Source organism: Rhipicephalus microplus, chromosome 1 (assembly GCF_043290135.1).
Source record: "Rhipicephalus microplus isolate Deutch F79 chromosome 1, USDA_Rmic, whole genome shotgun sequence".
NCBI lineage: Eukaryota > Metazoa > Arthropoda > Arachnida > Ixodida > Ixodidae > Rhipicephalus > Rhipicephalus microplus.
Genome location: NC_134700.1, coordinates 251,828,115 through 251,849,948, shown reverse-complemented (window position 1 = coordinate 251,849,948; position 21,834 = coordinate 251,828,115). Strand labels below are relative to the sequence as shown.

General features: G+C 45.6%; 1 protein-coding gene and 1 long non-coding RNA gene across 3 annotated transcripts in view; one reads left to right on the top strand and one right to left on the bottom strand.

Annotated features, from left to right (window-relative positions):
• Rab5 (RAS oncogene family member Rab5) overlaps positions 1-7,788 on the top strand; it is a 37,416-nt gene extending 29,628 nt beyond the window's left edge. For both annotated transcript variants that reach the window (XM_037435042.2, XM_037435040.2), the window contains exon 5: positions 5,486-7,788. In XM_037435042.2, coding sequence (XP_037290939.1) covers positions 5,486-5,607 — 122 coding nt within the window. In that variant the 3' untranslated portion in view covers positions 5,608-7,788. The remainder of the gene's footprint in view (positions 1-5,485) is intronic.
• A 9,998-nt stretch (positions 7,789-17,786) lies between these two features.
• LOC142769476 (uncharacterized) lies at positions 17,787-21,618 on the bottom strand. Its single transcript, XR_012885830.1, has 2 exons — positions 21,491-21,618; positions 17,787-19,240 (listed from the first exon to the last, which is right to left on the bottom strand). It is a non-coding gene; the product is annotated as an uncharacterized LOC142769476 (long non-coding RNA).
• Positions 21,619-21,834: the final 216 nt, after the last annotated feature.

The window sequence follows — 21,834 nt, the reverse complement described above, 5'->3', positions numbered from 1 at the left end:
CTATCGCACTAATATGCGTGTAACGCTGCCTTGCGCAAGCAGTGCCCGAAGGACTGCGAACAATCTAAATAATCTCAAACCTTTTGTTGAGGTTACGCGTACAATACAGTGAAACCTCGTTAAACCATAGTTGGCCGGAGCTCGAAAAAAGTACGTACTAAATGGTAGTACTGCTTAACCGAAATAGTGTCAGGTCGCTCACTTACCTGTCAAAAAAAGAAACCTTCAGGGTGTGCGATGAAAGAACAAAAAACGTGCAGTAATTTATTAACTTCGCGTGATAGTCTGTAATCTTCATTTGACGACGCGGCGGCCTAGCGGCAACGACAACGGCCTCAAACTCACTTATGCTGTGAGCCAGCTTTTCCGCCAGCCCCCTCTTCTCTGCAAATACCCGCATGACGCTGACGCAATGCGCAGCTTCGGCCACTGTTGGACCTGGATCACTGTCACGCACTTCGGGTGAGGCCCCGCCGATCCAACATCGACGTGCGGCATACTCGCAGGCTTCCACTTTACGCTTCGGCCTGCGACGCCTGAAAGGCCTCGAAGTGGCACATTTCGAATTTATTTGCGGGTTTGGCCGACCCGTGCGGGGTTGCACGTGTGGTGATGTGTGGGCCTGACCGACGCACTCATTGAGCAGACACGGAGTTTGATTACACACGAACAAGCATTTAATTGAAACAAAGGCAAAGGCAGGAGTTAACGAAAAATAACAAAGGAGGAAAACTGATACGCGCGATAGAAAAAACAGCTACATAACAAAATGGGCAAAAAAACGCTACAAAAGATACAGACTAATGACAAATACGCGGAATGTTAAACTAATGACATGAATCAAAGGAGATACAAGGCAATAATTACAGAATGCTCATAGTGGCGCTTTTGAATTTCAACGTGCGACGCAGCGCACACTACAAATATTTAAAAAAAAAGGCTGGTTAAAATAATTTAACAGTTTAAAAAAAAGTCACAATAAAAAGTTCCATACGGACCAGGCCAGCTCTTGGTGCACGTAGGGGAGTTGACGGGTGCCGCTGAAGGTCTCGCCGGCTTGGTAGACGACGAGGGTGCCCGGAATTGCAGCTGTCTCAATACGTTGCGCGGGTCACTCCATGCTCGCCGCCTACGCGAGACTCGCGACACCGGCGACCGCACTTGTTGCTGGCTGTACGTCAACTGCCCTTCCGATGCAGTTCAAACCGCCTCAGGGGCGTACACGTGCTCCCGTCTCATCTGGGAGTAATTTTTCTTGTTTAGATCGCCGGTGCCCCTTCCGGTACCGGTGCAGGGAAGAAGAGCCGGCACCACGCTGGGTCGTTATAGTCGCCGGATGTCGTCCCCCAACACAGAAGCGCCCTTCCTTGGAAGATGTGGCCCACGGACGATCCGAAAATTGAAGTCGTTTGTGTCAATCACCTGTGTTGTCGCTTTCCATGTCCTCATCACTATCATTTGGCGATACTTCGACAACCGAGGCAACAATGGCTTCGTCGGACATGTCCGTAGATGTTGCACATCGCTGTCTGCGTCTCTGAAGTCGGGGAAGGAAATGCCTTCCGTAACGCCCTGCCGCTCCAGCACTTCAGCTAGCAGAGTTTTGCAAGCTTCGTCTACGATGTCCGAAGTCTGGTCGATGGTGTCACTGGCGTCATCTGCGTCGCCCGCACACACACTGAAGCCAGCACGCTTGAAGCAATTTTAAACTGTCGTTGCTTCAACCTGCCGCCACGAGTATTCGAGCAGGTGAATCGCGCCAGTCAGGTCGATGGAGAATGATTTGCCATATTCAATGGCGAGAAGAAATCTGCGCAGCAGATTCTTCTTGTAGAGCTGTTTTACAGCTCGAATGATGCCTTGGTCCAAGGGCTGGGCAATCGCTGTTGTTTGGTGGCAGAAACGACAACTTCACAGCCGTCAGGTTGTCCAGGGCGACGTGCGCCGAAGCGTTGTCTAAAATAACAACTCTTCTGTTCTTAGCCGCAAAACGACGATCGATGGAGCGCACGTACTCCTCAAACAGTTTTGCCGTCATCCGTGCTTTGGTGTTGCTGCGATAGATGACCCCTGATGGCAACCGGGCGCCTTTGAAACATCTAGGCTTTGCCGACTTTCCAATCACTAGGAGCGGAGTTTTGTCGGTTCCTGTCATGCTTACGCAAAACGCCACTGATATTCTGTCTTTTGCATGCTTGCCGCCGGTGCACGTCTCGCCTTTGAACGCGAGCGTTTTGTCTGGTAGCAGCTTAAAGAATAGCGCCGATTCATCCTTATTAAAGATGTCATCAGGTGTGTAGTCTTCCAAGATGTTCTTCAGCTGACCATTTTGCCACTGTTCCACGCCATCCACGTCAGCAGCAGCACCTTCTTCCGAAACAGTCCTCGTGGTAATGCCGTGCCTCGCCTTAAATCTGGTCAGCCAGCCATTGCTGCACACGAAGTTGTCATGGTTGAGCTGCGAGGCAAAAACCAGGACCTTCTCCACGTGCAGGGGTTTGTTGATAGGCAGATTTTTTGACCGTGCAGCTTTTAGCCACTTCACCAGCGCCTCCTCTCATCAAAAAACGCCGAACCGCGTAGCCGGCACCTTTTCGCAGTTGCAGCAGCACTTCCGAGCAACTTCTCTCTGGAATTCCAAATTCCACACACCGTGATTAATGGTAGGTCCTTTTCGCGTGCCAGCGCCGATTTTTTCTTGCCACTTTCAATAGTGCGAATTATGTCCAAATTTCTCCTCTATTTTCAGCTCTCGATGCTTTTGTCCCAGCTTCGGCATGACGCAAGTACGAAGCAGCACAAGCACACATACACAACACGTGAAAAACGACACGAGAGCTGTACGGCACGGATCAACCAGAGAACACCTATGCACGACGCCAAAGGAACAAAGAAAGCAAAGCAAGCGCACACCGTGTTTGCGTGTTTGTGCAAAGCGCCATCGCGTGGACAACACCAGAAACCTAGCCGGCAGAGTGCTTCTTGTTGCAGAAAAATCCAAGAGATGGCGCTCACCAACACAGCCGCCATCATCATCAACACAAACAAGCGAGGTGTGTTTCGATCTCTGGGGGCTTGCAGTTCTCTCTGGACGCCCAGTGGGGGACGACATGCCGCGGCGAGTGCGCAACGAAAATTGGAAAAACTACTTATTAACCGATACATACGTGATCAGCTGGTACAGCTTATGCGGATAGAAAATGCATTATGTTCAATGGCCGCCGAGTCAGGGAATTTGACTTCACTACTTTTACAACGAAACTACTGTTTACACGGGTGCGGTTTAACGAGGTTTCACTGTAGTTTGTTCTGGAACTTGCGCAGCTGCTAGCGATAACGCTGGAATCTTTAATGGCACATGTATAAATGCTGATGCACTGTGCTGCTTGGCAGGTTATCGATGGCTGACATTCTGGTTTGCTATTAGTCTACAGCTTGTATTGCTTGTAGAGTGACATTTCATTTTCCGGGCACAGGTTTACCCAAATAAAGTTCACCCATGAAAACAGCGGTGGCTGCCTTTGTCGACCTCACGACCCCGTGACATTATGAAGGTTGAAAGCTAACTCTTTTGGATCCGATATCGTGAAATTCTACATAACGCTGTTGTAAGAGAAACATACAGCCGCTCCGGGAAGGAACGTTCTGATCGCACAATCCCTTTCCGTTGAGAGCGCACCACATAGAACGGTTTACGAGCCGCACGCTGATGCTTGCCAAAACGCATGCGCCAGCCTATCGCAACCACGGCCTTAGAATCAAAGTTCACTGCTGCTGCTCTAGCGACGATCCCCCCCCCCCCCTCCCTTTTCTCCGCGTATTTTTAAATATTTTTTTGATGCTCATTCGAGACTGGCGGCGTGTTTCATCTCTGCTTGAGCATTCGACTAACACACGGTGCGATGCTATCGCGTGGGCCTTCCGAGCGACAGTGATCGACCGCCTAATTTAATCTCTGCATGAGCAGCTCTCACCACCCCAGCGTGTGCAATTTTTCGCGCGAAGAATGTTACCAACTTGTAGTTTACGCGAAACATGGCGGTGATGGCGAAAACCCGTCGAGTGTCAATATAGTCCCTATCGTAATAAAAGAATTGCCTAATTGCATAGCAATGGCGTGGTGAACCGATCTAAATTTATTCGCGGTGCTCATGTTCGCTGCGGCACTTCAATGACCGGAACATGAGGTTTTTGCATTTATGTTTATAAAGCCCTATTTGTTTAGTTTGAACATAACTTTTATTTTATTAGTTCAACCCTAGTCTTGAGTTTGTCTTGGCGTCAATGCTCAACAGCATCGTCTTGAAGCGTGCAGAGATTGAAGGGAACGCCGCTCTCTTTAACCCCAAAGGCGCTACGCACAGGAACCTTGACGAGGCTCTTCTCACCTGGTTCAAGCAAGCTTGCGCTGCCGGTATGAACTTCAACGGCAGCATTTTACGCGAGAAGGCGAGGGGAATAGCTGACAAACTGGGCATCACTGATTTTGTGGCGTCAAATGGCTGAATCGGTCGTTTCCACAAGAGGTACAGCATCGCTTACAAAACAATAAGCGGAGAAGCGGCATGTGTGAACAAGTAAACTGCCGATAATTGGAAATCCACATTATCTTCCTTAATTGAGAAGTACGAGCCTCGTGACATTTACTATGCTGACGAAACAGGCCTCTTCTTCTGTGTTCAGCCATCGCAATCGTTAAGCCTGAAGGGCGAAGCGTGACTTGGAGGCAAATGCAGCAAAGATCGGCTGATGGTGCTCCCTTGCTGCAATATGGATGGCTCGGGCAAACTAAAGCCGTGGACCGTTGCAAACTCTATCGTAACTGAAGATGGGGACATTGATGACCACGAGTACGAGCCATGCGATTCTGAGGAGTTGGCAGTGTAGTCGGCCGATCTCACTTTGGAGAAGCCGTCGCGGCCCTGGACTACCTTCGCAGGTACGTCGCACACCAAAGCGACCCTGAAAGCAATGCGGCCTTTCAAATTATTGAGAAACGCTTGGTGTTTACCAGCGAGCGATTGAAAGGGCAGTCAACGATCACCGAATATTTTAAGTCTTAAGCTCGCCTTGCCGAAATAGTTTGTAGTCAAAGCACCTGCGCTCTTCTTCATTTTTGGAGCTTTCCTCACTCTTGCGTCTTATCGGCTGTTTTTTTCCTACCTGGCCCGCTGAAAAACGTATGAATGAGGTCACACTACATGAAAAGCCTTCAGAAAAGTCGTGGCTGTAAGACTTGTTTCATTTTTTGTGCCACAAGCAAATTAAAGTGAACTCCCTGGAGCCCCTGGTTACTGTCCATACTCTCCAAACAACTAGCTGCCTGGTAGTGGCAAATAGCATTGTTATATGATGGTATTCGTAGAATGGGGCAATAGTGTAAAACTTGGCATTGAAAACTTGTCATTTCAACTTGATTGGGAGTTGTTAGCAGCGAATTGTCAATGCTGACTGTGAAATACTGTATGGTGACTATTGGATGCAGCCAAGAAGCTTCCCAAGACGGAGCAAGGTACTTCGGCCATTGGTGGTGGGGCCAGTGGCCAGGGCCGTCGAGGTGTGGACCTTAGCGAGCACCCGCAGCAATCGGGTGGCTGCTGCAAGTGATGACCTTTCTACAAGGACCCTTTCCGAGCCCCACCACATTGTCCAGGCCCCACCCACCGCCACGAGCAGACCTTGCTGCCCCCGAGCACTGTTCTGTGGCCGAGAAGGGAGGCGTCACTGCTGCCGCCGACTGTGATGACGTCGAGGATGGAAAACAGAGGCGCCCCCTTTTGTAGCCCCCTCCAATTACGTTCTCTTTCTCTATCTGTACATACGCAGTATATATATATACATATATGTATACAGACGGGGTGTATAGGTATATATACTAACTGGAGGGAGTGGCTGCACTGGCACACATCCGTGAGCATGGATGCAGGTGCACACACCCAACTTGTTGCTTGAGGCATGCAGCTCTTTTTTTTTTTTTTCATTTTTCAACCATGATGAGTTCCAGCAGTGTGACACTCCAGAGAGAAAACAGCCTGCCTTCTTTTTTAGGCAGGGGCAAGCTACGAAGGGTGAAACGTTTTATAGACAAATGCTCCCTAGTTTGTTGTGGGCCTTTTTTTTTATTTGTATGTGTGCTTGTGTGTGGATGTTTCGCTGAGTGGTTCAGCAGTGATGTAAGGGAGTACCACTGTTATCATGGAATGCCTGGTTGAACTGTGAAAGTATGTGCTGAATCCTTTGAGTCACTCTTGGCATGCCCTATTTCCTTCATGAGCGTGCAGGTTAGCCAAGCTTGTGAAGTTGTGTGTGTGTGCATTTTGTCGTAGTCGTCGAGACGCTCGAGGCGGCGGCCGTTTGTGGGGCAGGCTTTGCTAGGGTAGGGGCACATAGAGGACGCTTCACTGTAAATGAAGAGGAGAATAGGGCAAGGACAGTAGGAATGGGTTCTCTTGTTCACTTTATTTCTTATAGCTCGTTTTGAAACGACACACATGGACATGGCAGTTTCTTTTCTTCATTCTCTGGCCCTAATCTCCTCTTGCTCTAGGAGCATTGTAGTTCTTTTAAAACCTGGGAACAAACATGTTGGAGCCTCAAAGGCCATAGCCATATGTTGCACTTTTTGTTTTTGCAATGTGCTTCAACGTTATCTCTTTGAAAATCGAATGATGCAAGAGCAAAAAAAAGACCTGGTCGAACCAGCTCTGCAGTTCTCCCTGGTCACTCTTTTGACAATACCATTGCAGCGGACTTTTCGGGATGTACTGTAGGTGCACATGCTGCCAGAAGGTATGGCTTTGGAAGCAACTGCAGTAAAGAGGCATGTGTTGTGTGTAGAAGTCCGCAAACATTGTCTTCGATCAGTGACATTAATCTCCCAGCAGGCCATTCAGAAGGGATCAGCTGTTAGCAGAATGCTTCATAGATTCTGTGCTCACTTCATTGTGCGCTGCATTGGAGAGAGAACTGCAGGTGCAGTCAGGAACTCATGAGCATTATGCTCTAGTTTCTTTCTCCATTACCATCCGGCATGAAGTATCTGCTGTAGCACCACTGACTTGTGTGTTGCTACCAGTGCTTTGTAGAGCTGGGCAAATTTAGCATCCCCCTGGATGCAGCTGCCATTTTTGTTCCGAGGTCAACATTGTACCCACTTGTGCAGTTATGGACAAGTGAATGATTGCTTAATGTGAACCTACTCGTTCTTGGAAACAAACATGGCAGCTATCTCTGTCACATGTAGATAGCTCTGTTTCAGCCTTGCTTGTTTACTCCCCCCCTTTTTTTTTTTGGGGGTACAAGCACTTGTCGACATTTCGACATTGTCCCCTCATCTCCTGGGAATTTTCCTTTATGGCCACTGCTGCAGCATTGTAAGATCATAGGCTGGCTCATGGCTTATATACACAATGCTTTTATAAGCCTCATTTTCCAGTCAAGGTGTTAGTCTGTGCATTATTGGACAGTATGCCTTGCAGTATTTTATTTGCTGTCCTTTTCACGTATATTATAGATACTTGGGGAGAAAGAGTACTTTGCCCGCACATCTCTTGTTTGCCCTTCGTTCCCTCAAGGCCAGGTGCAGTGGCATAGAAAGCGGTTTTTAAGAAATCATGCAAAAAGCAAATAATCAGGGGATGTACTATTGACATGTCAGAAGGAATAAGTTTATTGTGTAGTTATGTATACATTGAGGCTCTTGCTGTGTTGTCTATATTAATGTATGATGTTTATGCTGTACATAACGTTTCATATTAAAAATTAAAAATGAAGTTTTGAAGTGCACAATGCTGATTGTGTGTGTTGCAAATTGCTGTAAAGAGGTAAATTGTGCAGTGCACATTGCATTGTGCAGCGATTCCACTGCTGAGCCAAATGAGATTCTCTGGCATTCTGATAAGATCAATGTGAATTGCACAAAATATGGATATCTGATTTTCATGGCGCCTTACTGCCAGTGATTGCATGGCAAGCATGACAAAATGTTCAGCTTGACCAGTCAGCAGCTGGTTGCACAATTTTTATAGATCCCAGTGTTGCTTGTAATCATTTATAGCTTCTCGATGCTAGATAACCTAATTTTATAGCCAGTAACAGCCAGAGTGCATACATCCCTTAGTGCATACATCCGATTTTTGCCTATCCCAAGTTTCCTCTTCAAAGCAGTGAAGAGGAAACTTGGGATAGGCAAAAATCGTATGTATGCACTAAGGGATAAAAAAAGGCAAAATAACTACCAATATGGATAGGATAGTTAAAATAGCGGAGGAGTTTTACAGAGATCTGTACAGTAGCCGGGACAACCACGACCTTAATACTATAAGAACTAGCAGCCCCGCCGCGGTGGTCTAGTGGCTAAGGTACTCGGCGGCTGACCCGCAGGGCGCGGGTTCGAATCCCGGCTGCGGCGGCTGCATTTCCGATGGAGGCGGAAATGTTGTAGGCCCGTGTGCTCAGATTTGGGTGCACGTAAAGAACCCCAGGTGGTCTAAATTTCCGGAGCCCTCCACTACGGCGTCTCTCATAATCATATAGTGGTTTTGGGACGTTAAACCCCACATATCATCTATAAGAACTAGCAGTAACCCAGATGACACCCCACAAGTAATGATAGAAGTCGGAAAAGTTTTGGAGAGCATGCAAAGAGGCATAGCTGCTGGTGAGGATCAGGTAACATCAGATCTGCTGAAAGATGGGGGACAGATTGTGTTAGAAAAACTAGCCACCCTGTTTAAGAGATGTCTTTTGAAAAGCTTTGGAGAGCATGCAAAGAGGCAAAGCTGCTGGTGAGGATCAGATCTGCTGAAAGATGGGGGACAGATTGTGTTAGAAAAACTAGCCACCCTGTTTACGAGGTGTCTTTTGACGTGAGGAGTACCAGAGTCTTGGATGAATGCTAACATCATCTTAATAAGAAAGGAGATCACAAGGACTTTAAGAATTACAGGCCGATCAGCTTGCTCTCTGTAGTATACAAGCTATTTACAAAGGTAATTGCTAACAGAGTAAAGAAAACATTAGAATTCAAACGAACAAGCAGGATATCGAGCAGGCTACTCAACAATCGACCACATTCATGCTGTCAATCAGGTAATAGAGAAATGCTCAAAATATAACCAACCACTATACATAGCCTTCATAGATTACGAGAAGGCGTTTAATTCAGTAGAAATATCAGCTGTCATGCAGACACTGCGGAATCAGGGCGTAGATGAAGTATATATAAACATTCTGGAAGAAATCTACAGGGGATCAACTGCTACCATAGTGCTTCATAAAGAAAGCAACAGAATACCAATCAAGAAGGGTGTAAGGCAGGGGGACACGATCTCCCCAATGCTATTTACCGCGTGCTTACAGGAGGTTTTCAGAAGCCTAGAATGGGAACAGTTAGGGATAAGAGTTAATGGAGAATACCTTAGTAACCTGCGCTTCGCCGATGACATTGCATTGCTGAGTAACTCGGTGGACGAATTGCAACTCATGATTACGGAGTTAGACAAGGAGAGTAGAAAGGTGGGTCTTAAAATTAATCTGCAGAAAACGAAAGTAATGTACAACAACCTCGGAAAGGAGCAGCGCTTCGAGATAGGTAATAGTGCACTTGAAGTTGTAAAAGACTATGTCTACTTAGGGCAGGTAATAACCGCAGAGCCTAACCACGAGATTGAAGTAACTAGAATAAGAATGGGGTGGAGTACATTCGGCAAGCACTCTCAAATTATGACAGGTAGATTGCCACTATCCCTCAAGAGGAAGGTATATAACAGCTGTATCTTGCCGGTACTTAGCTATGGAGCAGAAACCTGGAGACTTACAAAGAGGGTTCAGCTTAAATTGAGGACGACGCAGCGAGCAATGGAAAGAAAAATGGTAGATGTAACCTTAAGAGACAAGAAGAGAGCAGAGTGTATTAGGGAACAAACGAGGGTTAAAGATATCACAGTTGAAATAAAGAAGAGGAAATGGGCATGGGACGGGTATGTAGCGCGTAGACAGGATAACCGCTGGTCATTAAGGGTAACTAACTGGATTCCCAGAGAAGGCAAGCGAGTTAGGGGGAGACAGAAGGTTAGGTGGACAGATGAGATTAAGAAGTTTGCGGGTATAAATTGGCAGCAGCAAGCACAGTACCGGGTTAACTGGCGGAACGTGGGAGAGGCCTTTGTCCTGCAGTGGACGTAGTCAGGCTGATGATGATGAACAGCCGGAGTGCACACAGGTCTTTGAAAACCCTTGAAATTGAAAATTTCGTTTTCAAGGCCTTGAAAGTCCTGGAATTTCGTTATGGTCTTTGAAAACCCTTGAACCTTGAAAATCCTTGAAGTTCACGGCAGTTGAGCGTGGTTCTGGGCAAAATTGATTGCTTGGTGCGTTTCACGACACTGCAATTTCAAAATCTGACATAGTCATACCGCATGTATTAGATTGACAACATCCAGGTATGCATGCTTGCTTTGGATTTGGTCGGCTAGAAGCCATGAGCTGATGGCCACAATGAAGCTTCAGCATCTTGAGAGCTCTCCGTAAAAAAAATAAAAAAAGTTGCATAATGCGCTTATTGCAGTAGACTACTATTAGTGTCTGAAAGGTTTTTTTTTTGTTTGTTTCGCTTTTAGTGGTTTCCTCACCAAACTGCTGAAAAAATACAAAAAAAACAATACAGCATGCTCTCACTGGCCTCGGTCGCTAGCCTAGTGCAGTCCAACAGCCTGTGAAAGACTGTGAAGGTTAAGACTGATGAACTTCACAGTATTAGGACGAAAATGGACTGAAATCTTGCCCTGAGATTCAGAACGTCTAGTCTGGTGAAACTATGCAATCAGTGAACATAACATCCTTTAGTTAGTGCAATAAAGTTTGCTGTAAGCTACAATTGTGCTCCGTAAGTTTTTTGAAAGGTCCTTGAATTCTTCTTTTGGAAACTTGTAAACCCTGAACAGCAAATGCTGAAAAATCCTTCATTTTATATTGACGAAATTGGCAGTCTGTTCTGCGGGTAGTCATTGGCAGGACGAGGTTTTCCGAGCTGCATGGATAGAACTGGCGGTCCTTTTGTACAATGCTGTCAAAAGTTCTTTGGAAGGTAGAATTGCCATTAAACTGTTTGCTGTGCAAAGCTACAAAAATCCACATGGACTCCTCCTGGTTAGCTAAAGCTACTTTGCTGTGTTGTTTGATTTCGGAAGTATGGGCTCCCCCCCCCAGGAAGCGTTTCCACACCAATGCGTGACTGCTGCCATCTTCATCTATATTTCCAATTGCTGTTGACCAACGGCAGTGGTGTCTTTAAGTTGCTCTGTTAAGGTTATGTATTAAATCTGTTCCACCTGTAATGCAGGTGGCCAGACTGTGTGCAACTCCCCACTATTGTCTGCTCTAAAAAATAGCAGCATAACCACGGAGTGAATGATGATAAGTGGGGCGAAGGGCTGGAGGGTTTCATCGCTAAACTGCGAGCCATCCGCAAATATCGCCCACTACATCATGAAAGACGTGACGAACACTGTATATATTTGTACAAGAAATTTTAGTATTGGTAAGTGGTAGTTATAACGCCGCTTCCGTTCCCCTTCATTATAACGGCTTCATAGTCTGTGAAGTAATGGATCGGTGATGGGGCGTAGCGGCATGTTTGCGAGGACGAAGTAGTGGGCACTTTGCAAAGGTGTAACTATAGGCGGTCACGTAGAAACAGTGGGAAAATCTGTGGTTCTCTAACGCGCACCTGCATACACATACTCGACCGTCTTGCATTTCACGTTGGCTACTTCTCAACAGTATTGGCTTTATGGTCGATGAAGTGGTGGATCGGTGATGGGGTGTAGTGGGATGTTTGCAAGGTGGCTGCATACACCAACGGAGGAAGGACACACCCACACCCTAAGGAGCTTTTCCCGTACAACAAGCCCTCGTGGTGCCTGTAAATTTCGGGATAGACTGAGACGAGCACATTACGCAAAATGCGGTACACTGGATCATATGTGCCTGTTATATTGGTGTTGGGTACATGTTCAAGAATCTCAGGTGGTGAAAATAACCCCAGCCCTTCACTATGGCATCTCATGATTGTATGGTGGTTTTGGTACTTAAAAATCTACACTACTATTATTGTAATATTGCTTGTACTATTTGGTCACTTGAACAGTAGCCCTGTTGTGGTGGTCTAGTGACTAAGGTACTCGCCAGCTGATCCACTGGCTGCGGGATTGAATCCCGGCTGCGGCGGCTGCATTCTCAATGGAGGTGAAAATGCTGTCGGCCCGTGTGGTCAGATTTGGGTGCACGTTAAAGAACCCTAGGTGGTAGAAAAAAAAAGAGTTTTTAGAGTCCTGCCACATACAAACAAGTCCTGTAAATGTCAACCGCTCAACTGGAACCCAGTGTATACATGCATGGTCTACAGAACCAGTTGAGAAAACACCGCGGCAACAACAAAGGTGTAAAGAAGGACGATAGAGAGGGTGACACCGCCAAGAAAAATCGCGAGCTTCAGTGCCGACCGAGCAATCACCCTTGAAGAATGGACCGAATTGGTCCCGAAACGTCGGGTTAGTATACAGTCCTTACCTTTTATGTCTGGACTATAACTTGGTTGGAGAATTTGTTATTAGTATTAGCTTTTGTAATGTGTTGGAGCATCGGACGACCGACTAGTTACGCAATTTTCATGCTGTGATGCTTGGGTGTTCATTTGCTGTTATAAAACGCTTTATTACTCACATTAACGCCATTCCTTCCGGGCATCAACTCTGCTTAAAGGTAACATATACAGTATCTCTAAGAAACGCGCGCACATTGCGTCATCTCGCTGGTAAGGCTGAAAACACGATAGTTCCCCCTAGGTGGCCATCGCCAGCGGTAAGTATAGTAGATGTAAAAAGCTTGCCGTTTCGGCGCTGCAAGAGCTGCTCCTTTGTGGCTCAGTGGCTAACGCCTCGCACTCACAATTAATCTCTGGTACAGATTATTCATATGGTTAAAATACATTGGCACTCGGCTAACTTTTACGCTTAGCTGAATGGTAATGACACTTGACTTTGAGCTGTTACGCCCCAGGTGCGAAACCCGACACCACTAACGTATTTTTGTTTACTATTGTTTGCAGGAATTTTATTACATTTTAAACCCCATAGTCGATTTAATATACACATTCCGACTTCTAGATATTCTAAAAGTTGTAGTAGTAAAAGATGTACTTCTGAAAGGTGTACTAGTTGCTCATGCTCTAGACGGGCAACTATGTAGTGACGCGACAAACCTTACTTGAATGTCCTCAGGGTTACGAATATGTGTGATAAAGAACGCGCTTAGACGTCAAATGCACTTACTTTGAAGAAGAAAATGATCTCCATTCCTTTTTTATTTTTGTTTCTGATTTGGTGAGCCTGCTTCTCTTCCCCAGCACAGGGTAGCCAGCCGGCTTAAGGACAACCTAACCTGTTTTTCTGGTTATTTCTTCCTCCCTTCCTTTCACCCGCGTTGAAGCTTTCCCTTAGGCGTTGGCTTTCCTGCAATGCATGTCAAAATGCAGCCGAAAAAGTTGAGGCCCTTATCACCCCTGATAGGGCTAAACTTTTCCCTTGACGCCAAAGTGTGCAACGAAGGATATACTGTACGCAAAGTCAATCTAAATAGGTTGCGAAAGTCTGTCGCAATAGGTTTCAGACCACTTTTCGTTTAGACATTGAAGTACGTCGAGGTGAGGAAGAGACAAATATAGAAAAAAAATGACTTAAACGTGTATATTAAACAGTTTTAATTTTATTCGTTACAAAAATTAGTAGAGTAATTTAAAAGAGCTTTAGTCTTTGGTATGTGGTTGAGCACCATATTTTGTTCGTTTAGTTTCAGAAACAGCGGGCACATGCAGGGAGTCTGTTAATATGAGCCAGTGGTTTTTTTACCTTGGAGCGTTTGTTTGTTCGGCGTTGTTTTTGGTTCGGCGCTTTGCCAGGCTAACGAGGCATCGCTCACTTTTCCATAATGGTTTTATGCTTATCTACAGTAGTTTACTTATATTTATGCGCTGTTCACTGTTGTGGCAATTCAGAGCTTAACTAGCTCACAGAATGTGTCAGAGCCGCTCCTGTGACTGCCGACTGTTTTCGCAGGCGCACGGCCGGCGTGCCCTAGCCTCTGGTGATGGTGAACACGACACGCTAGGCAACGAGACGCTGTACTCTATTGTTGCCAAAGCTATATTTTCAAAGCTGCCCCGCCATGATGGTCTAGTGGTTAAGGTACTCGGCTGCTGACCCGCAGGTCGCGGGATCAAATCCCGACTGTGGCGGCTGCATTTCCGATGGAGGCGGAAATGTTGTAGGCCCGTGTACTCAGATTTGGGTGCACGTTAAAGAACCCCAGGTGGTCAAAATTTCCGGAGCCCTCCACTACGGCGTCTCTCATAATCATATGGTGGTTTTGGGACGTTAAACCCCACAAATCAATCATTCAATCAATTTATTTTCAAAGCTGCTGTCTCGCTGCAGTGGTTTTCGATGATTGGACTACGTGAGTTTTCGAGCTGTTATGGTATTGTGTTAGTGAACAGTTTTCTCTCAATTGCCTCTGCAAAGTTTCTTGTTCATATTGCAAGTACGTCATCTTGCTAATAAAACAACTTTGCCTCCACAATCTTTGTTTTTTTTCTTCCCTTCCCTCTTGCATGTAAATAACGAGACACAATTAACGCACAACAAAATTGCGTATTAATAACGGCACGCAAGGAGTCAGCAGTTAAGAAACATTTCCAATTCGCGCCATATAGGGCAAATGCGCGATGTCGCTACCGCTTCCAGTTATGACGTCATATTTTATATTTAAATTTTTGTTTGCTCTTAGTTGTCCCCTCCTCACGTAGATGGCGATGGTGGCAACGAGCCGCGGACTACAGGATCCATGCGCTTCTATTTAAGTTACGCTACCAGTTTACATATACCTTGCTGCTAGTTTATATTAGAATCTCCCGTGCTGAAGCTTCCCCTAATGCCTTGGCTTTTACGCAAATCATGTAAAAAAGCAGCCGAAAAAGTTCAGGCCCTTATCACACCCGATAAGGTTCAACTTTTGTCTGACGTCACACTGTGCAACAAAGGTTATACTGTACGTTTACGTTAGAGTCTCCAGAGCTCAAGCTTTGCCTGATTCGCTGGCTTTCCCGCAACGCATGCCAGAAAAGCAGCCGAAAAAGTTGAGGCCTTTATCATCCGTGATAAGGTTCAACTTTTGTCTGACGTCACACCATGCAAGGAAGGCTATACTGTACATTTATATTAGAGTTTCCTTAGCTTAAGCTCCTCCTGAAGCGTTGGCTTTCTCGCAATGTATGTCAAAAAGCAGACGGAAAAATTGAGGCCTTATCACCACTGATAAGGCTCAACTTTTGTCTGACGTCACACCGTGCAAGGAAAGTTATACTGTACGTTTGTTTATATTAGTCTCTCCCGAGCTTAAGCTACCCCTCAGGCGTTGCCTTTCCCGCAATACATGTCAAAAAAGCAACCGAAAAAGTTGAGGGCCTTGTCACCCCTGATAAGGCTAAACTTTTGTCTGACGTCACACCGGGCAACTAAAGGTATATTGTACGTTTATATTGGAGTCTCCCGCGCTGAAGTTTCCCCTGATGCGTTGGCTTTCCGCAATGCATGTCAAAAAGCAGTCGAAAAAGTTGAGGCCCTTATCACCCCTGATAAGGCACAACTTTTGTCTGACGTCACACCGAGCGACGAAGGATATACTGTACGATTATATTAAAGCCTCCCGAGCTGAAGCTTCTCCTGATGCGTTGGCTTTCCCGCAATGTATGTAAAAAAAAAGCAGCCGAAAAAGTTGAGACTCTTATCACCCCTGATAAGGCTCAAGTTTTGTCTGACGTCACACCTTGAAGCGGTGGACCTAATATTGCATCTTTTTGTTTCTCATATGTCGTCAACGGCTAAAAAACCTGATGACGTGAGACAAAAGTTTAGCTTTATCAGAGGTGATAAGGGCCGCAACTTTTTCCGACTGCTTTTTTTGACATGCATTGCAGAAAAGCAAACATATAAGGGGAAGCTTCATCTCTGTGGTCTCTAATATAAACGCACAGTATATCTTTCGTTGCAAGTTGTGACGTCAGAAAAAAAGAGTAGCCTTATCAGGGGCGATAAGAGCCCCAACTTTTTCGACTGCTTTCTTGACATGCATTGCGGGAAAGCAAACGCACCAGGGGAAGCTTAAGCTCGAGATGCTCCAATTAAACGCTCAGTATATCTTTTGTTGCAATTTGTGACGTCAGACACAACTTGAGACTTATCAGGGGTGATAACAAACCCGACTTTTTCGACTCTTTTTCGACATGAATTGTGGGAAATCCAAAACATCAGGGGAAGATTCTGCTCGGGAGGCTTCTACGCGCACAGGAGGTCCGTCTTTGCACGGTGTGACGTCACACTAAAGTTGGAGCCGCTATCACAGAGTTTTTTACAATAAATTTCGCGCCTATTAACCACCTCCAGCCTGCAGTTTGTAACCTTGTGACATCTTCTGCATATTTTCTAGAACTGTATTACCCGTTTTCTTACTCGACTAATAAAGATTGATTGATTACTTGATTTATTTACTCTACTCGAAAAAGAGACGGTGAGTGGATCTTCTACATACGTCAATAGCATAGAAACCGCCTCGATGATTAAAGGTGTCTGTCCATCCATCCATATCTTTGCCACGTAATACAAACCGCACTGAAGAAACACATATAGAAAAGAAAACGAAACTTGTAAGCTGCGTTGAGTTTCGAAACTACTAGCTCACACTACAAAGATGAAGGCCTTAACCACTGGGCAAAAAGCCCAGGCATGCACAACTTCACTATCTCTGAATCTCGTGAATGCGCCCTAAAGAAATTCACCTATCAAATAAAAAAAATTACAATAATGCACTGAGTTTCGAACCTAAGGCCCTATGCTCCTAAGGCGAGTGTGTTGCCCACTGGGCTAAAGACCCAGGCTTGCAGACTGTGTGTATCTCTCAACCTTATTATTGCGCTAAAGAAAATAGAAGTATAAAATAAAAGAAAACTTCGAGGCTGTGCCGAGATTAGAACCCCCGGTGGCACACTCTAATGTCGAGTGTCTCAGCCACTGGGCTAAAAAAAAAAGCACCCATAGAAGTTAGGCCAACCTACTTTTTAGTGAAGATACTTTACCGTGTGAGCCATTTGTCTGTTATGGATCGGTAGGGTAGTACGATGACCGAAGTCCTAGCTTGATTAACCTCCCTGCCTCTCTCCTTCGTTTCTCTCTCTCCCGCATTAAGAAAAGAATACGCAGACGTAATTGTTCTAGTTTAAAATAAATTCGTCCTGGTCCGGAAACCAAGACGAATTTTCCTTCAACTAGCAGATCTTTGCTCCGAGAAATCCTTACGGAATTCTTCGCGGGTCCATGCTACGAATGTTTGGCTGTCATTTCTCCCTTTCATAAGCCTTCGCTACTTTGCGGGACTCCGCAGAACTCGCTTGCTGTAACAAGGCTCACCGATAACCAAACCGATTAGAGCACCCTTGGGTAGCTTGGTAGCGCACTGTTACACGTGAAAATTTAGCAATGAAGTTTCAAATGCCCAAGCCTTCGCTAAATAGAATGCTTCAAGTCAGGGTCGTGTTTTACCTGTGTGATGAGTACCCAGAGTTAGGCCCATTAGAAGCATTTTCCTTTTGTCACAGAATTGCTCGTCGCAGAGCTCGCGCAAACAAACGACCCCTCAATGGCGCAAGGGCACAAGAATAACGACAACAGCAACAGACATGTCATAATCCTTCAAAAATATTTATTTTGAACAGGAGAAAGTAAATAACTTCAATACAATAGGCCATGGAACAATAACATCGCGACTTCATGGGAAGACCTTGATCTTGACAAAAATATTCATTTTACGAGCACACTTGCCATGAGTTTTCCTCATATACACCATGAAACATCATTGCGCTATTTTATTCTTTTTGATTATAATATCGTCGCAACGGACACCTTATGGTGAACACTGAATGATCGCTTAGTTTAGTTGGCTGCATATCTTCATTTGCTTGTAGAATTTATGACCCCCCCCCCCCCCCCTCGAACAAAGCCTTCAAAATTATCGTTAGGATCATTGTGGTCAAAGCACACCGTTGCAACTTACACAACGTGGCTCGGACTGTTGCTCGGTTTCAACTTTATTTACCTTTGCCGCAAGTTGGTCTTTCGGTATATTCTGTGGTACAAAGCTCACATCATGTCGCAAACAGAGCTACGACGACTAAACTTATCGAATATTACATGATGCGTCTACAGAATTGTACATCTATCACTTCCAACTGCGTGTCAACCAAAGCTTGCATCAGATCACCTGCCTTCAAGGGCTCACAGTATGGGCATCGGGTGACGCTTTGCAAAGAGTATGACGAAGAAACGAGGTAAATCCAACACTTGTTTTGCCTGTTTTACGAGTACTGTACAAGCAGCTTCTAATGTGCTCCAGTCCGATTACAAGTGATCTCTACCACTGTCAGCGCAGTAACTAAGTATCACTGTGACGAAGCACTGCGCTGGCAGGGGTAGAGATCTTTTTCTGGGGCCCGCGATTCCAAATGCGTGAGTTTATGCATTCAGGGAGTGCGCAGCAAGGGTATAGAGTTTATCTTAACGATGCTTGCGAAGCGGCTGTATGACATGGTCCCACGTACGTCAGTCTAAGGACGGGGAAATAGTGGACCACAACCAACATCGCTCTATAGAAGCAAAATTCGCTGTTTAAACACAGAAAGCCTAAATGAGACCAGCACTCTACGACAAGCACGCCACGTAGTTTACTGCGAACCACGCTGGAAGGGATGGACGTCAGTTTCTTGAAACGTTTCCTGCTGGGCTCGGTCTTTACCGAAGCGTGACTTGGGCTTCTGTGCGGTAACGTACACACACTTCGGAGTGAATACAGGCTAGATGCAATGTCTTCGCATGAGTGTCCATAGATGCTGCATTTTTCTCTGTTCGACGCGAGAAACGGTTTGCGAGAGGTCCGCGTAAAGAGGAGTGCGAACAGGCGTTTCAAGACAAGGGCAGCGGCATGCCACTGAATTACATCGGTCTACCAAGTCCAGCGTCCGCTTCCAGCAAGTTCAGGATGACCGCCACGGCCGCCTCATCGTTTCCTCGACTGCTGCCCTGACTTCTGGTGGTCAGGATGTACCGGCTCATGAAGCTGTTCACCAGGTCCATATCTAAGATGAAGAAGAATAACGTAAAACTACAGGCAAGATCTCTTACTGAGGTAAATATACGCGAGTGGATCAGAGTCTCATTTGAGCGAGAAATCGTTGATACACTTGTTTCACGTATTTGCTATTACATATTTATTGTGCTGTTAGAATCGTTCGTGACTCTTTAACAAACTTGTTGGGTTCCAGGATGTAAGTAACGCATCGTTAAAAACAATAAGAATTAGGAAAAAACTGTCAAATCTGTCTTGGAAGCGAAACAAGTAGCCACCATGAGAGCTGTAGACAATGATGATGTTACACGTCGTCTAAAGAGTCATTGTTCGACCTGTTTTTTTTTTCATCCATTTCAAACAATAATAATACTTCCAGTGGGGTTTAACGTCACAAAACCACCATATGATTATGAGAGACATCGTAGTGATAGGGTCCAGTAATTTTGGCCACCTGGGGTTCTTTAAAGTCAACCTAAATGCAAGCACATGGGCATAAAGCATTTTCGCCTCCATAGAAAATGTGGCCGCCGCGGCCGGGATTCGATCCCGTGACCTGCGGGTCAGCAGCCGAGTACCTTAGCCACTAGACCACCGTGACGGGTTTGTTTAGCCATTACCATACGTCTACTCAAGGCTTAATTATTCTCGGCATGTGACCACGTTTGCAAATATTACAACACTGAATTGTGATGGCTTAATTGTTAAAGACTCCACAAGTTCTCTGTCTCGTGTGCACTCAACGATGGTGAAACTCTAGTCATCACAGACTGCGCGTACTAATTTCAGTCACTTTCCAATATTGATTACTGATAATAACACCGCATTACAAACTGGCTTCGTTATAACATTGTGCGAAAACCAGCATTATGCGAACGTCGCACGCATGGTGCTCTCTTAAAATGTGCTATCCGTGAAATTAAAAGCACGTGTTGTCTTTAGCCTACTGCCCTCCAAAAATAAAAAACCTAATTTGTGTAGCCTGGAATGAATGTCCATTCAATAGTGTGCACTCTTATTTTCCTCCCTCCCTAACACAAAAAGATTGCGTTTGACCAAACACTGTAGGCGATTGAATAGCTTCGTAAATTGTTTTTAGACGTCAGCAGAATAAAACGTCATTGTGCACTTCTAAGCAGCCGTTACTTATTTTCGACTGCAATTGGCCGGTGCATATTATGAAATAGAGGTTTGCTCAGCAAAATATCTAAATGTAGTTGTGCTCCCCGCCTGCTCCGTAGCGTATCATTCCAAGCAGTAAACTTTCGTGGTTCGTTCAAACTCCAGGACACATCTTTTCACAAACTGCAAGTTACCTTGCCCGAAGTATTTTACAAACTGTGCCCTGGATTGTTTTCGTGAGTTGTGACAATGAAGTGTCACCACGCTCAGCATACAAAGGCGTTTGAAGCAGTTAAAGCGTTATTCAAGAAGCATTTTGTCCGCTAGGGCTCAAAACTCTAATGCAATCATGCGGCATTAATTTCGAGATTCAATGTTATCAGTGTTTTGCTTCGTCGACACAGCTGATAGTAATGTTTTTAGATACTGATAGACTAGAATCTGATTTATAGAAAAGATTTTGGTCTGGATGCGAAGCAGGGAACCGTAACGTTGGCAGGCCTCTGTCATAAACCCGGTTGGCTTCTGCCCAGGCGAAGTATACGGTGTGATGGGAGCCTGTCTACTCGGGACAAAGGTGTGAGAAATTGGATGGGAAGATAATTTTCGATGGCCACACGGCAGCCTTGTTCACAAGTTCGCTGAAACATCTTGAAATGCTTTTGGAAACGACGTAAAAATCTGCCATGTCCAATTCACCGTCTTGTCAACTGTGATTGACTCACATAGCAGCTACGATCTCTCTCATCGGTTGAAAATTTGACAGTTTTAAAGGATTTGATGGGCCAGTTTGACAGCGTACAGAATAGCATATAGAAAGAAAATAAGAACCTACGCAATAAGCGACGATCTGAAAAAAAAAAAAAGACGTCCATGCATTGTGGACACTTATGACACTCGCTACAAAGATCAGTAATAACTCTACGAGGTTTGGCCACACCCAATGTTTCATTATTCACATAAGCGAAAGTTGGGCCATGCCTTGTAAAGCCTGGCTATCTTTGTTCTCAGTGGCAAGCGTTTGCATGCTATCAAGGAAAGACAGTACTGCATGTTAGTCGACAGGAGGCTTTTTACGCTCCTTCACAGGTTACATACCGACGCAGCTAACTTATCATCTAGCGGGCAGGTCACTTACCAGACTCTGCCATGGCCTGATTGGCTGGCGACGTGGACCTGAATGACGCAGCAGCGTGACCCGACTGAGGTGACGGCTAGGGCGAATGGGTCTGCATCGCCGTTCCGGTCACCGGGCCCGACGAGAACGGTGCTGGGCGATGAACTACCGAACACTTTCCTCGCTTCCTGAGATCAGACACACGGCCATGCACCGTCCTATAATTATCATGCGGCCTTGCGAAATAGCTAATCACCACGTTAAACTTCAAGTTAGAATAAATAAAAGATTCAGTGCTCAGGAGACGGGCAATTTTCCGGCAACATTCGGAGTCAAGGTGGTGTAGAAACAAGCGATATAAAAAA